Source organism: Otolemur garnettii, unplaced genomic scaffold (assembly GCF_000181295.1).
Source record: "Otolemur garnettii isolate 467f Iridium unplaced genomic scaffold, OtoGar3 scaffold00100, whole genome shotgun sequence".
NCBI classification, from domain to species: domain Eukaryota; kingdom Metazoa; phylum Chordata; class Mammalia; order Primates; family Galagidae; genus Otolemur; species Otolemur garnettii.
In genome coordinates, this window is record NW_003852495.1 from 4399172 (window position 1) to 4415371 (window position 16200).

A 16200-nucleotide genomic window follows, 5' to 3' on the forward strand; every position below is an offset into this window, starting at 1 on the left:
CCTTTGGCCCCATTGTAACGGCTACAGCATCGGCTAACAGGTCTACACCTTGAAGCATTAATGCTCGGGCATCTGCACCAAATTTTACATCTTTGGCATAAGCCCGAGTGAGATGGGGAGCCAGTGCCCTGGACACTGGTCTTATCTGGCGAAGAACTGTGGGTAATCGAAGCATTTCTGAGGGAGAAAACAAGGAGATGATCAGTTCTAGCACTAGACCTGGACAAACGTATCCACCTGTGCAGGAGAAAAAGCAATGTTAGACTTGAGCCTGGCCTACTCCAACCGCTATTACGCCCTGGCGACCAAATTCGACGCAGTTTCATAACATCAGTACTAGCATCCATTACTCGCAACTCCTTCCCCAATGACTACCTACTTCTGCCGCCAAAAAAAGAGTTAATCTTTCACTGCTACAACGGCCTTCAAAGAACACTCATTCCAAATGTGTCTCCTGAAAAATCAAGGTAGAAGGAAGGTGGAGGATTACAAATCCGAGTGATCTGGCAAGAAAAGTATTCCTGAAGATGCAAAAAGCAGCTCAGCAAAGTGTCTCCATGTATCCACCCGTGGCTACTGTATCAGAGCAGCCACCAAGGCCGCGGTGCTGAGGGAGTCGGGCCGGCCCACTCCGCGAGGCCACACGTGTCTTTCCTTCAGGTCGCACCCCACAAGGTCAGGAAAGGAGGTGCAGTATCCCCGCTGACTGCGGGGTATAAAGCGGTTTCTTCCCGGACCCGACCCCCCCCCCCATGCTCTGAAGTCGGCCAGGAGAGGGTTGCACCAAAGGGCCTAAGAGGTACAGCTCTCCCTCAGATGCCACCTCCTGGGCAAGCCTTTCCAACCGCGCCCTGCCCCGGATCCGCGCCGCACGTGATGAGAACCGCATGGACTCAGGAGGCCTGGGCCAGCGGGCCTGGGCCTGCCTGCAGCGCCGAGCGGAAGTCTAGGCTCTCGGCCACCGGCCCACTTTGGCTGGACCGCAGCAGAAGAAAATCTGCTCGGAGTCTCTGGAGTCTGGGGGAGGCGGCGCGGGGCGGCCGCGTACCTGCGGGGCGGCGGCAGGGCGTGCGCGCGGCGTGGCAGGTTGTCGGCGGCGAGTGAGGGACAGAGTGCAGGGCGCACACGGCAATGAACCCGTGTCCCCTCCCTCCGCCTCTTCTCCCGCCCCGCGGCACCGCGTGTGCGGGCGGCTCCCTCCCCCTTCCCGGCGGCCGGGCCCAGCAATCAGCACATTCCGCGCGCCAGCCCCGCCCTCCATACCCGCGCGGGGCTGAGCCCAGTGGCCCGGCCCTCTCTGGCCAGCTTAGGCTAGTTCCCGGGCCGCGCACCGTTCCAGAACTTTCCGGAAAGCGCGGCGCTCTCTGCGAGTCAAGGGTCAAATCACGTCATTTCCGGGAGAGGACGAAGGGATAGTTCTTTCACCTCGGCTGGCCGCCTAGAAAAGCCTAGAAGGAGCTCCTTTTTTCTCCCGCCTCCCGGCTCCGCGTCAGCGGCCTGCGCGAAGCTCTCGGGACGAATCGCGGCGCGCGATAGGGCAGCCACCCTCTCTCGCGGGGAGGGGCGCAGGGGCGGGAGCGAGCGCGCCTGCGCGCTGCTTGGCCTTTTCACGTGTCCCGAGGGCCGGATTACGGGTCTCTCCTTGCAGCGGCGCGGCGAGAGTAGAGTGGTGGCTACGGAGTTGGGAACCATGGTGAGTCCAGGGTGGGCCCTAGGCGCGTGGGCCGGGTCGGTACGGGCATCCTGGACGCCCTTTTGGGGGCCTGAAAGGAGGGATTGGGGGGCGGCACTCGGTGATCAGTGCATGCCCACTCATACCCTTGGAGAGGCAATGTACGTTCGACCCTTGCCTCTGCCGAGGGCTCTTTGCACGCGCCAATGCTGCAGGCATGTGGGGCAGGGGGCGGGAACCTGGACGAACGCTCGGCTCTCCACTTGCTTCTGCAGAGCTTTAGTGGGTGTGTAATATTTTGGAGAAAGCATGCCCCCCAGGCAGAGTGTGACCCTATCGTTTTCTGGAAGTTTCCAGAAGAAAACTCGAATATGGAAAATATTTGACCTTGTAATAAACAAGATTAGCCTTGGATCTAGTCTGGGGTTACTTTGAAGTTAAATCGAAAAAGAAAGAAAATTGGTCTGGTTGCTGAGTAAAGAAGCAACAAGGATCCTTAACAGACGTAAGGAATGGGGTATTTAAATTTGGAATATAGGATAGAACATTCACGTGTGTTTCCTGAAGGAATAAACTTAAGGTTTTCTGTTAATTTTCAAAGCCTAAACGTGTTTGCGACATCACACTTAAGGCTGGCATTGCCCGTTGAGATTTAGTTTACATAGTTTTGTTTAACTCTTTAACGTTTCTCTTTCTGCAGGCAGGACAAGCATTTAGAAAGTTTCTTCCACTCTTCGATCGAGTATTGGTGGAAAGGTGTGCAGCCGAAACTGTAACCAAAGGAGGCATTATGCTTCCAGAAAAATCTCAAGGAAAAGTATTGCAAGCAACAGTAGTGGCTGTTGGGTCAGGCTCTAAAGGAAAGGTAAATGGGGCCACAATGGAACTGTTCATTCTTTTGTGTGAAGGGAAAATAATAAGAAACTGTGAGTTATTGGAAGTAGCCTGTATCATCTTCAGGTTCATTCCTTAGTTCAACTGTTGTCTGTCTTTTAAGTAAAATGGTTGTACAATAAAATAGCTTGTCTTATATGGTCAATGCAATGTGCTTATTTTATGTGATGATTTCAGAATATTAAAATTACTTTCAATAGCCGTTTGGTAGTCTAGGATGACCAGTGTTTTCTTTAAATTCTATATTTTTGACAAAACTAACTTGAGGGGAGTTTGGGACTGTTGGTTTAACCTCTAACATACAGGAATTGCCTTAATCTTAACCATTTGAGGCCTTAATTGGCATACATATGAAAGGAACAGGTTGAACTCATCTTCCAGGTGTTTTCCAATAAACTGGTTAGATTTCAGTGTCAGCCAAAATATACAGTAAATGCCCTTGGGGTCAAATATGTTAATTACATTGTTTCATTTGCCCCTAAAAAGTGCTACTAAACAGTTTTACCTGGAGTCAGGAATAGAAAGGCTTTGGGGACATGGCACTCTGCTTCAGTCCCACTTGCCAGAGTGGTACTTTGTAGGAAAGAAAACTGAATCACAGAAGAAATGTTTGTTCTAAATACAAAAAAGTTATCTTAAATTTATCTTAAATTATTTGTATTTATCTTAAATTTTTGTATTTTGCAAGACAAATGGCTATTTCTGCATGGTTTAAAAGCTGATTTACTTAGCATAGTCAATAGGTTATGTTAATATTTAACAAGTATAAAGTTAGTTTTAGTTAAAGTTAGCTTTTCCAGCATAACTCTTTTAAACTTTTACACTGAAATCAGGTTTTAGTTTAAGCCACTGTGTGTTCATTATTTCAAAGTTTAATTGTACTGTGATGCTTCTCAGTAAAGAACTGCAATTCTAAATAAATTATATCACTTTGCCATGAAGTACATGTTCAACATGTTGGATTTGAGGGAGCATATTTCATTAATTGTAATGATTTAAACGTTGACTGTAGATATTTGTGAACTAGATATTTTTGCTAATAAATATCTTTATCTTAAGGGTGGAGAGATTCAACCAGTTAGTGTGAAAGTTGGGGATAAAGTTCTTCTCCCAGAATATGGAGGCACTAAAGTAGTTCTAGATGACAAGGTATGTAAAATTAACAATTATAAAAAAGAACTAAAATATGTTACATAAACTGTCCTAACTGTAGTATCTTTGTTTGCAGGATTATTTCTTATTTAGAGATGGTGACATTCTTGGAAAGTATGTAGACTGAAATAAATCACTATTGAAATGGCATTGACATGAAGCTGCCCATTCCACTGAAGTTCTGAAATCTTGCATCATGTAAATAATTTCCATGTCTCTTTTATAATAAACTGATGATATCTAAACTGTTGACATCTCATGTCAAACATTTAGTTTCACTGTACTGATATAAACATTTCCAAATAAAAATATGTAAATGAGTGGTTAATCTTTAGTGATTCTCAAGCAATCCACAAAGAACTCTGGGAGCCAAACGTTTTCTAGGTAGATGTGTTTTCACACTAAATTTGGCTTTGTTACATAATTTATACTGAGGTAAAGCCATGGATTTCCATATACATTTTAAGAAAATTAAGTAACAGTATTCTGACTTAAAATACAAGAAGCTTGTATGTTGTCTTTTTATGGGGTAAAGAGATGATCTCATTCTGTCACCCAGGCTAAAGTGCAGTGATGCCATCATTGATTTTTGCAACCTCAAACTCCTGGCTCTAGTGATTCTCCTCCCTCCGTCTCTCCAGAAGCTGGGACAACAGGCAACACATTTTGCCCACCTAATTTTTCTATTTTCGGGCTCTTATTCCTGCTCAGACAGGTCTCAAACTCGTGACCTCAGGCAGTCCTGCTTTCACTTCCCAGAGTAGTTAGAGGTGTGAACCACAGCACCCAGCCTATATCTGGTCTCTGCTTCCTGAATGAGCTTTCCCAGTTTTATTTAAAACTTTACTACGTAATTTACTTGGTTAAAAAGTCTAAGATTGAATAGCTAACATTGGTGGAGTGCCATCCATTTCCAAGGTAGGCACTGTGTGATAGTAATAGCTAAAACGGTGACTCACAGGGGGGAACAAACAGACGTGGATGTAGCAGCTTAGAAAGAGTTAACAGTTGAACTCAAATACCCTAAACTCAGCTGTGAGCTACTAGCTATTTGTTTCAGTAGTCAAACTTATTTTTTAGTTTAAATTTGCTATATGCTGGACTGAGATGTGTTTTAAAGACTGTGTCCCTATATTTAGAGACAACTGAAGTGTAAATGACGTTCTAAATGGTATGGAATAATGCTTAACTTTTGATCATGTTCCCCAACAGGAAAATAGTATATGCTTCCTGTACGTGTATTTGCATTTATACCTGTGTTAGTACCTTTGGTTTATTAAGGTTTAATTTTTGTTGAATTTATGTATTAGAATTTTGCCTCAAAGCTCTTATAATCCAAGTGGGTCATTAAGTTTCATACTCTGTCTCATGCACAGCTAGATAATAAGCTTTGAACATTGTAACCTTGTGAACATAGATTTTTCTGTTTTCCCAATGAGAAACCTTGACTCAAATGAGGAAGCTATTCTTAGGTAACGTGTACTTGTAAAAAATCTGTCCAAAAGCTATGGCTTTCTCATTCTCTTTTGCAAAGTTTCAAGCAAATTACTTTTGAGATCTAAAGCAATAGTTTTCAAACCTTGGTTCATCCTTGGAATTATCTGGTATAATTTCAGGGCCTCATCCAAACATAAATCAGAACAATAAGAAAATTTTTGTACCTTGAAGTAATCCTGTGACACTTGCTTTCTATAATTGCTAAAGAAATGATTAATAGATTGCGAGATTATATTAATAAAGTAGAAAAAATTGCCTTGAGAAATTGATGGCATTAGGAGTGTGAAACCGAGACTAGTATGTTGCCTTTACCTTTTGTTCATCAGAGTAATAACTGTGAACAAAAGGAAGTAAAATAGGAAAAAACACTAGCATGTGATAAAAATGTTAACTAGTTGGAGTGGGCTCAGTGTAGTGGCTCATGCCTGTAGTCCTAACACTCTAGGACAGGGGGTCCTCAAAATTTTTAAATGGGGCCAGTTCACTGTCCCTCAGACCTTTGGGCCCTGGGACGAGTGGGCTGCTAAGCAGGACCAGCAGCGGTGGCAAAAACAACCAGTGGGCCGTAGTTTGAGGACGCCTGCTCTAGGAGACCAAGGCAAGAGGATCCCTTGAGCTCAGGAGTTTGAAACTGGCCTGAGCAAGAGTGAGGCCCTGTCTCTATTAATAGAAAAACTAGCCGAGTATCATGGCAGGCACCTGTAGTCCCAGCTACTCAGGAGGCTGAGGCAGGAGGATAATTTGAACCCAGGTTGCTGTCAGCTAGGTGAATACCACAACACTACCCAGGGCAACAGTGAGGTTGAACTGAATTCAGTTTGTCTAACATAGAAGTCGGTTTCCCATCACTTCACAGAAAAGTTTTTGGAAATAGAGAAAAAAGCAAAATTACCAGGGAAGGTTATGGCTTTTTCCTGTTGCAGTTTCAGAAAGTATGTATGCTTTACAAAAAGTTCTTTTAAAATTGGGACCCTAGGTATGTTTTTGAGAAAGGGTCTCTATCTTTCATTCTAGACTGGAGTGCAGCGGCACAATCATAGCTCACTGCAGCTTCAAAGTCCTATGTTCAAATGATTTTCCTTTTTTATCCTCCCAGAGTGCCTAGGACTACAGCCACATATTACCATGCCTGGCTAATTTTTTTACTTTTTGAAGAGAGGGGATCTCACTATATTAACCATGTTGGTCTGGGACTCCTGGCTTCAAGCCATCCTTCCACCTAGGCCTCCCAAAGTACTGGGACTACAGGTATAAGCCATAACCCCCAGCTTATCTGTATACATTATTAGAGATACTAATTTGTTATTTTTGTTTCCTAATTTGATGTGGTTTTTGTTTATAGCTAGTCAAATCTCAGTACATTTTTCTTTTCAACATGTAATTGTTTCATAATTTATTATAGTGAATTGTGTAAGTATCTGACTTGGTTTTCTTTAGAGATAAGATCTGGATATGTTATACAGGCTGGCTTTGAACTCCTGGTCTCAGGGGATCCTCCAGCCTCAAGTAGCTGGGACTGTAGCACACCACTGTGCCTGGCTAACTTTATCTTTTTTTTTTTTTTTTTTTTGGTATTGACAGACTCTTATTTTGTCACTCTTGGTAGAGTGCCATGGCATCACACTACACACAGCAACTTCTAGTCCAACTCCTGGGCTTAGGTGATTCTCTTGCCTCAGCCTCCCGAGTAGCTAGGGCTACAGGTGCCTGCCACAATGCCCAGCTATTTTTTGTTGCAGTTTGGCCAGGGCCAGGTTGGAACCCACCACCCTCAGTATATGGGGCCGGTGCCCTGCTCACTGAGCCACAGATGCGGCCCAACTTTATCATTTTTTAAGGAATGACTTGTTCCAACTTTATTTATTGTGTTATCATTCTTTTTTATCCTCCCCCACCCCCCACAGATAAGGCCTTCTCTCTCTTTGTAACCTGAAATTTGAGATGTGATGTTCATTGTACGTTTTTTTTAACATATCTATTAAGTGCCATGGGAGTTCAGGATCATTTGTAGTCAAAGTTGTCTAAGCTTTTTTTTTCTTTTTTTGTAGAGACTGAATCTTACTTTATCGCCTTGGTAGGGTGCCGTGGCGTCACACAGCTCACAGCAACCTCCAACTCCTGGGCTTAGGCCGTTCTCTTGCCTCAGCCTCCTGAGTAGCTGTAACGACAGGTGCTCACCACAATACCTGGCTATTTTTTTGTGGCAGTTTGACTGGGGCCGGGTTTGAACCTACCTCCCTCAGTATATAGGGCCGGTGCCCCACCCACTGAGCCACAGGGACCGCCCAAAGTGGTCTAAGTTTGAACTCTACATTTAAAAAATTATGTCTGTAACAACTTACGTAAAGAAAAAATGTTCAAATAATATGTTCAAGATGTACAAAACCATATATAGGCATTAAATTGTTCAACTGTGAATACACACTCCCGTGTTTCCCTGCTGGTTCAGCTTTTCTTGGCCTGCAGTGAAATCTGCATCTCTGTACGTAAATGCTACCTGTACTTCAGGGTACATTTCAACTACACCCATCATTCATACTATGTGAACTTTGCTCTTAGGCTGGCTTCCTTCAAGCCAAGATGGCTGCTACTACAGTTCCAGACTTGGCAATGTCCAATGGCTGAAAAGAGGACCATCTCTTACCGTCTTTTCCTAAAGAGCAAATAAATCTTTCCCCAACCTACTTTACCAGATAGTTTCACTTTCCTCTAGGCCAGCAGTTTTCACTCTGTGGGTCGCAACCTCTTTGTAACAATGAAAATACATCCTGCATATCAGATATTTACATTACAATCATGACAGCAGCAAAGTTACAGTTATGAAGTAGCAATGAAAATTATTATATGGTCGGGGGCACCACAATATGAGGAACTGCATTAAAAGGTCTCAGCATTAGGAAGGTTGAGAACCACTGCTCTAGGCTAAAGTGGAGTCAGACACCTACCCCATAATTAATCATTGGCTTGAGCCAGTATGGATTTATCCTTTAGGCCAGTGGTTCTCAACTTCCTTAATGCCATGACCATTTACTACAATTCCTCATGTTGTGGTGAACCCTCAACCACAAAATTATTTTCGTTGCTACTTCATAACTAATTTTGCTACTGTTACGAATTGTAATGTAAATATCTGATAAGCAGGATGTATTTTCATTGTTACAAAGGGGTCGTAACCCACAGGTTGAGAACCACTGCTTTAGGTTGAGATGGGTTTACTTTTTTCTGATCATGGAGAGAAATGGACACAGCAAAATCAGAATCTGCAAAGAACATGTCAAATGTTACAGTGAATAGGTAACCAGTAGGGACTGCTTCAACACTTGAGGCATTCAGCCTTGTAATACATATAGTGCTGTATATGCCACCCTTTCCCAGTTATTTCTTTGAGGAAAGCTTACACATCTTGTTTCTCAGCACTTAACCCAATGCCTTCTATATAATATGATTTAATTTTTTTACTTACATTTAAAAATATCCCTTGTCTTGGGGGGCGCCTGTGGCTTAAAGGAGTAGGACCCCAGTCCCATATGCCAGAGGTGGCAGGTTCAAACCCAGCCCCATGCAAAAAAAAAAAAAAAAAACCTTGTCCAGGCACAGTTGCTCGCATCTGTAAACCCAGCACTCTGGTAGGTCCAAATGGGTGGATCCCTTGAGCTCAAGATTTTGAGATTATCTTGAGCAAGAGTGAGACCCTATCTCTACTACAAGTAGTGAAAAAACTAGCAGGGTGTTGTGGTAGTTCCAGCTACTCAGGAGGCTGAGGCAGGAGAATCACTTGAGCCCAGTAGTTTGAGATTGCTGTCAGCTATGACTACCTAGAGCAACAGTGAGACTTATAAAAAAATTTTCCCAAAGTGAATTTCACATTGTATAGAGATTTTTGAAGTTACTTATACTCTGGACTTATAAAATATTTTCTTCTAAAACTTTAAAGAGATTTCCATAAATATTTAATTTTATGCTTTCATACTCTAGAGAGAACTGCTGTGCACAATTTTCATTACAAATGAAGAGATGTATTTGATAGCTTGTTCAGAATCTTAATAGTTAAGAGACAAGAGAATCTAGATATTCTGAATCCTAGCCCAGAACTCTAACCACAGGCCATATTGCCTTTAAACATACTCATCCTCCTTTACCTGAAATACTCAAGAAACCCATCACAACATGTAATTGTTATTACTGATCACGCTTTTCTGTCCTCCCCACCCCCACCAAATTAACCCTGATTATAAAACTGTTCTTGTTTGGAAGTCATAATCTGAAAGCTGACGTAGGAATGAAAATGTGAAGGTTATACACTTGAAACATTCCAGCCCTAAAGAACAAGGTTCTTCCTGTGAACAAGGTCAGGCTTGACATCACAATGCAACTTTATCAGACATTTTAAGGAGAATCAATGGGTATTTTGTTCCTGAATTTAACACCTACTCATCCACTTTTTCTCATTTTTTTCAGATGAACTGAAAAGTAGTATCTAGAATTAAGAGAACATTAAGATGATCCCCTTCTACTACAGATTAACTGCTATTTACAGTTCAGAGAAACTACCACACAATTGGGGGAATTTAAACTTAATCCTTGCAGTGAGGAGGGTTTGTCTACACACTAAGATGTCTACTTAGGACCCTGCTGTCTTACCAATCCAACCTGTCTTTATTAGAGAGGCAGCCTTTGTGTATCATTTGTCCTAGGCTCTCACTTTAGTGCAGCTTGAATATCCATACTCTGAAAATTCAGAATCTGAAATGCTCCTAAATCCAAAACTTTTTAAGCACCTGCAGGATGACACAGTGGAAAATTCACACATTGAACTCATGTGACAGGTCACAGTCAAAACATTTCATGCACAAAATTATGAAAATATTGACTAAAATTAACTTTAGGCTATATGTTTAAGGTGTATATGAAACATAAATGAATTTCATGTTTTATCTTCAGTCCCATTCCCCAGGGTATCTCATGCATACACAAATATTCTAAAATCAAAAAAATTTTCAATCTTAAACACTTTTGGTCCCAAACAAGATAAAGGATATGCGGCCTGTGTAAGAATTGTTGATTTGCACATCTGTTCCTATTGCTAGATTCTAAGCAACTTACGGTGAAGGACTGGACCTTGTCATATTTGTACCTTAATGCCTACCATATAGTGGGGCTTTATGAATATTTGTTGAATAAATCTTCTGATTTTTAGAAGCTAGTGCTGGAAGGAAAGAAATCCTTACTCTTTTTTTGAGACAGAGCCTCAAGCTATCCCCCTGGGCAGAGAGCTATGGCATCACAGCTCACAGCAACCTCCAACTCCTGGGCTCAAGCAAGTCTCCTGCCTCAGCCTCCCAAGCAGCTGGGACCACAGGTGCCCGCCACAGGGCCCGGCCATTTTTTGGCTGCAGCCATCATTGTTGTTTTGGCGGGCCCAGGCTGAATTCAAACCTGCCACCTTAGGTGTATGTGGCTGGTGCCCTAGCCACTTGAGCCACAGGCGCCGAGCCAGAAGTCCTTACTCTTGAAGAGTTACTAGTCTATACATCTTTCAGAAAGGACTCTAAAAAGCAAACCAACTTTCTGTTGTCAAATCCCTGCATACCTAGTTATTTTTCACTGACAATGACTCAGCTACAGAGCCAACTCAACCAACCTCTCTTCTACTCTCAGCATCCATTTTTGGAGGCTGTGACATGATCCTTCTGTCAGCATTCCCAAGACACCTTTATCTGATTTTTTTTTTTTTTTTGAGGTGAGTGCAGGGGAGACAGAGTCTCATTTTGTCACCCTGGGTAGAGTGCCACAGCCTCATTCACAGCAAACTCAAACTCTTGGGCTGAAGTGATCCTCTTGCCTCAGCCTTCCCATCTAGTATCCCAAGCCCTCCCTTATCCCAGATCAAAGATAAAAGGTTTCTAGGTAGGAAAAAGTTTGCCAAAACTGCTATGAATTTTTGACTTAAGAGAACACTTAAAACTTGCAACAAAGGAGATTTGGAATCAATCCTATAAGATGTAAAACTCCTACTATCTATCAAAGACTATTAATTTGTCCCTCTTGCCTCTGACTTGCAAAAAACATGAGCTAATTCTGACTGCCTAACGCACAATACCAAATTTCCACTCTCCATCACAGATGATTGACATCTGCATCTTTTTTCTATGCCAACTTGTCTTTGAAAAGGTCCTTGGCTTTGAAGTCCGCGGATGGCTTAACATTTGACTCTCAAATCCCCAGTCTGATTTCAGATTGTCTATTTCATGCAGATCCTGTGGAGTACCTCAGACTGATGGCTTGTTTTCCACTTAGCCTTCCTAGGCGGATTTTGGTACAAAATTAGGTTATTTGCTTGCACACAGGTTTGCTGAAAAGGTCGCCACTGCACAAACTGTCTTTCCACTGTTAACTTTTAGAGCCCAAGGAAGGGCACTAACACGTTAGGTAGGTATATACACTGAAATAGTCACCCACTGTCCCAACTTTCTGCCCGGCCCATGGACTTCCCAGAGACACTTGGGCCTTCCCTTGCTGCTTTTCCTCCAAGTCGCCGCCAGGACCTCTCGGTTGTAGCCGGCCCTTTCCCGGGCAGATCTCAGTCCTCCCGTCCTGCCCCGCGCCGGCTGCGGCTGTTCCATCGGCTGCCGCCCCTCCCCGGCGCCCAGACCTAGAGCGCAGTTCCGCCCCGCCCCCCTACATCCGGGTATCAACTCCAGCCGCCCAGACGCTGGCACTATGGTCATGGCGGAGGGGACGGCTGTGCTGAGGCGGAACAGGCCGGGAACCAAAGCGCAGGTACCATCTCCGCACCTTTCCTGCCCGACAATTCTGAGTGCCGGGCCGTCCCGCGCCGGGTAGCCGACAGCCACTGAATGGCGGCTGGGCCAGGGCAGCAGGCAGGCGGGAACACTGGTGCCCGGCCTGCTCTTCCGGAGCCGCAGCCCCTCAGTTTGGCGGAGGCGGCAGTAGTGGCGGCCGCTGAGAGGCCTGCGGAGCTCTGACCTGAGGAGCTCTGACCTGAGGAGCTCTGACCTGAGGGTGGGCGTGAGGGCGGGTGGCGGCTGCGGAGGGAGTGAGTAGAAGTTCCGGGCTGCGAGCCTGTCAGCGGCGAATGCTTGTTCTCTCCTCGCCGCTGAGCCCAAGCTGACTAGCGTTGGAGGGGCGCGGCCAGCCAGGTGGAGCCCCCGGGGTGTTCTGAAGGTCGGGGCTGCGGGTATAGGAGGGGCTGTAAACCCAGACTGCCTTGACCCTGCTTCCAGTTCCTGCCTGGGCAGAACTGCCCGGCTTCTGCCACCCGGCTCCTCCTAGCTCGTCTAGCCGGATCCGGGTGGCGGTAATTTACTTTATCCTCCTCCTCTTGTTCGCTTTCGACCACCTCTCCCTGCTGCCTCCCTGCAGCTGTTCTCAGGGCCAGCAAGTTTTCATCGCCACATTGTGACTTGTTAGATGTTATTCTTTGCGAATTTCCTTGTAAATAATGTGTGAAGAGCAGTCGGGAAATAAACTGATGATAATTTTGTCAACTTTTTATAGGGCACTATTTGGGATAAGTTGGTGCTTGTTTAGGCGTTGGTTGGTAGGATTTGGAAAAGATGGAATGCCCATCATTAAAAACAATAAAATTGGCATTCCGATTTGAACTGATTAATATGCCAGCCAAAGTGGCTCGCTTTGAAGTAGATGGTCTAAAATCAAGAGATGTGTTTAAACTGTAATTTTATAGGAAAGTGATGTAGTGAAAACAAAACAACCATGGAGCTATGATTGTATGTCTGCAAGTAAATTTCAATTTTTTGTACAGAATTATGGAAAGACTTTTCAAAGGGAGCTTGTAGGTATAGACACTTTCCAGGTCCATGTTACAAATAAGGAAACAAGCCCAGAGAATGGAATGGATTTGCTCAAGGTTACATAGTTTCTTGATTCTTGGTTCACTGGTGACCTTTTCTCTTTAAGTTGCTTCTAGTACTGAAGTTTAGAGAAATTATTTTGAGAATTTTATTATAGAATGACATTAAGATGGCAGTTTTGTCTTCATACTATTGGAAATTTCATGTATTATGTATGTTTTCTTTCTACCTTTTCCAAACCTCTAAATGCTCTTTTGTTAGATCTTCTTATTCTCTGGAAACATTGCTTCTGATTATATTTTTATACTTAGACATAGAATTTTGTATTCACATCCTGAGAGTCATTTTTTTATTTATTCAAAAGTTCTTAATTTTGAAATGTTAAGAAAATAATATATTTTAAATGTTGTACATATCTGTTTGCTATGTTATGAGTAAGTTACATAAAAGTAAGTCACACAAAGCTTCTTGATTTTTTTCCCACATTGTTCTAGATCAGGGTTTGTTAGATGAAATATAACAGAAAAGGTTAGAAATTTAAAAGATGCTTAAGCAACAATCTGTCCTATCTCTTATCACATGAATTTCCTTTGATGAAATGGATCTGTTCTAAAATGATAAATTTAGGGCTATAACAGGAGAATATCTTCCTACTTTTTTCAGTTGGTTAGACTGGCATATCATAAGTACATAGTTGGTTTTCAATGAATATTTGTTTAGTGAAATAAGATGTGGATTTTTGGTGTGTGTCATAACATGTTGCAGTTATGATAAGGTAAAACATTTTATTTCTGGTTAACTTTTCTATATCTTTTCTATGTACATTTGTCTCTTGGTATCCTCTATGAGATGGTTCCAGGAACCCTGCTCGCTCCAAAACTAAAATCCAAGCCTGCTCTGGTCCCTTATATACAATGTGGTAGTATTTGTACATTACCTGTGCACATCTGTTTACATTAAATCATCTCTAGAATGTGTAATACATTTACACATGTAATACATGTAAATGATATGTAAATAGTTATTATACTACATCATTTATGGCATAATGACATGAAAATGTCTGTGTATGTTCAGTACAGATGCAGCTGTGGTTAGCAGCCTAACCATTGGCCAGGTGTAGCCGCTTACACCTCTAATCCTAACACTCAGGGAAGTGGAAGCAAGTGGGTTGCTTGAGCTCAGGAATTCCAGACCAGCTTGAGTAAGCAGGAGCAACATTGTCAGCAACAATGTAACATTTTCTAACTTCCTCCCCTCCAATATTTCAGTTTGAGGTTGGTTGAATCTCCAGATGTGGAATGTACAGATATGAAAGTCTAACTGCATTACTATATGTGTTTTCTAGTATTTTTGAATGAAAATATTCTAAGCTTTCTTAAATTTTTTTTTTTTTTTTTTTTTTTTTGAGACAGAGCCTCAAGCTGTCTCCCTGGGTAGAGTGCCATGGCATTACAGCTCACAGCAACCTCCAACTCCTGGGCTCAAGCGAGTCTCCTGCCTCCGCCTCCCAAGTAGCTGGGACCACAGGCACCCGCCACAACGCCTGGCTATTTTTTGGTTGCAGCCGTCATTGTTGTTTGGCGGGTCCGGGCTGGGGATTCGAACCCGCCACCCTAGGTGTACATGGCTGGCGCCTTAGCCGGTTGAGCTATAGGCGCCGAGCCGCTTTCTTAAATTTTTAAGGGCAAGAATAGGCAAACTATAATGATAGAAGTATTTTTTAGTATAAATCATATAGAAAAATTTTTTTTTTTTTAGAGACATCGTCTTGCTCTGGCGCGCAGGCTTGAGTGCAGTGGCTGTGCACAGGTTGGATGCTAGGGCAGTGCAGCCTCCAACTCCTGGGCTGCAGTGCTTTTCCCACCTCAGCCTTTCTTCCTACTAGCTGGGACTACAGATGTGTGCCACCACACCTGGCTCATATAAGAAAACTGTTAAGACTCTTTTTTATTTTTTATTATTAAATCATAGCTGTCTACATTCATGCAATCATGGGGGTACAATGTGCTGGTTTTATATACAATTTGAAATATTTGCATCAAACATAGAAGACTGTTCTTTAATATTTAGATAATGTCTAAGAAAAGGCTTTCTGAAACAATTTCTAGGAGACTGTTTTATTCCTTGACATTTTCCCTGAATAAAGTTAGTGCATTTTCATTTCAGATAGGGCAACTATGGAAAAAAAGATGTGAAATGTTTAACCCTTTTTTTTTTTTTAAAAGAAACCATCTTTACTTTATTTTATTTTATTTTTTGTTGTTGTTGCATCTGCTATTTTAGCTGGCCAGAGCCAGGTTCAAACCCGCCACTCTTGGTATATGGGGCCAGTGCCCTAACCACTGAGCTACAGGTCCCACCCCCATCTTTTTAATTAATTTATTTATTTTTGAGACCCAGCTCTATCATCCTGGGTAGAGCTGTGGTATCATAGTTCACAGCAAGCTCAAACTGCTGGGCTCAGGTGACCCTCTTGCCTCAGCCTCCCAAGTAGCTGGGGCTACAGGTACCATCAATGATGACTGGCTAATTTTTCTATTTTTGGTGGAGACAGTGTCTCACTGTTCCTTAGGGTGGTCTCGAACTCGATTACGAGCAACCCACCTGCCTCAGCCTCCCAGAGTGTTAGGATTATAGGTGTGAGTCACCATGCCTGGCCAAAATGTTTAAGACATTTAAAAAGATATATCCAGCTGGACACACTGGCTCACACCTATAATCCTAGCACTTTGGGAGTCAGGAGCATGTCTTGAGGCCAGGAGTTCCAGACCAGCCTGGGTAATGTCAAGACCCTATCTCTACAAAAAATGTTTTAAAAAGTACTTGAGTGTGGTGGTCTGCACCTGGCATCACAGCTACTTGAGAGGCTGAAGCAGCTCTAGTGACCTGTGATGATGCCATGGCACTCTGGCCCAGGCAAAAGAGGGAGAACAATAACCAAAAAAGGTACACCTACTCCTGAGAACTAAGCTATTGCCAATGTAGTTGAATCTCTCTGGATCATATGCTCCTGTCTGCTAGCCTTTTAGCCTTCTCCCCCATCCATCCAATAATGGTCATTATCATTCTTTTTCTTTTTCTTTGTTTCTTTTTTTTTTGAAACAAAGTCTCACTATGTTGCCCTTGGTAGAGTGCTGTGGCATTGCA

At 43.2% G+C, this 16200-nt stretch overlaps 2 protein-coding genes across 3 annotated transcripts in view; one reads left to right on the top strand and one right to left on the bottom strand.

Moving 5' to 3' along the window:
* HSPD1 (heat shock protein family D (Hsp60) member 1) overlaps positions 1–1023 on the bottom strand; it is a 12133-nt gene extending 11110 nt beyond the window's left edge. Inside the window, exon 1 of the mRNA XM_023516890.1 lies at positions 4–1023. Coding sequence (XP_023372658.1) covers positions 4–175 — 172 coding nt within the window. The 5' untranslated portion in view covers positions 176–1023. The remainder of the gene's footprint in view (positions 1–3) is intronic.
* A 600-nt stretch (positions 1024–1623) lies between these two features.
* The window catches only part of LOC100965856 (MOB-like protein phocein), a 53083-nt gene continuing 38506 nt past the window's right edge, over positions 1624–16200 (top strand). The window contains exons 1-2 of one of the 2 annotated variants that reach the window (XM_012809146.2): positions 1624–1693; positions 2373–2537. In XM_012809146.2, coding sequence (XP_012664600.1) covers positions 1691–1693; positions 2373–2537 — 168 coding nt within the window. In that variant the 5' untranslated portion in view covers positions 1624–1690. Of the gene's footprint in view, positions 1694–2372; positions 2538–11897; positions 11996–16200 lie in introns of those variants that run through there. The other variant, XM_003796077.2, reaches the window with a different exon arrangement.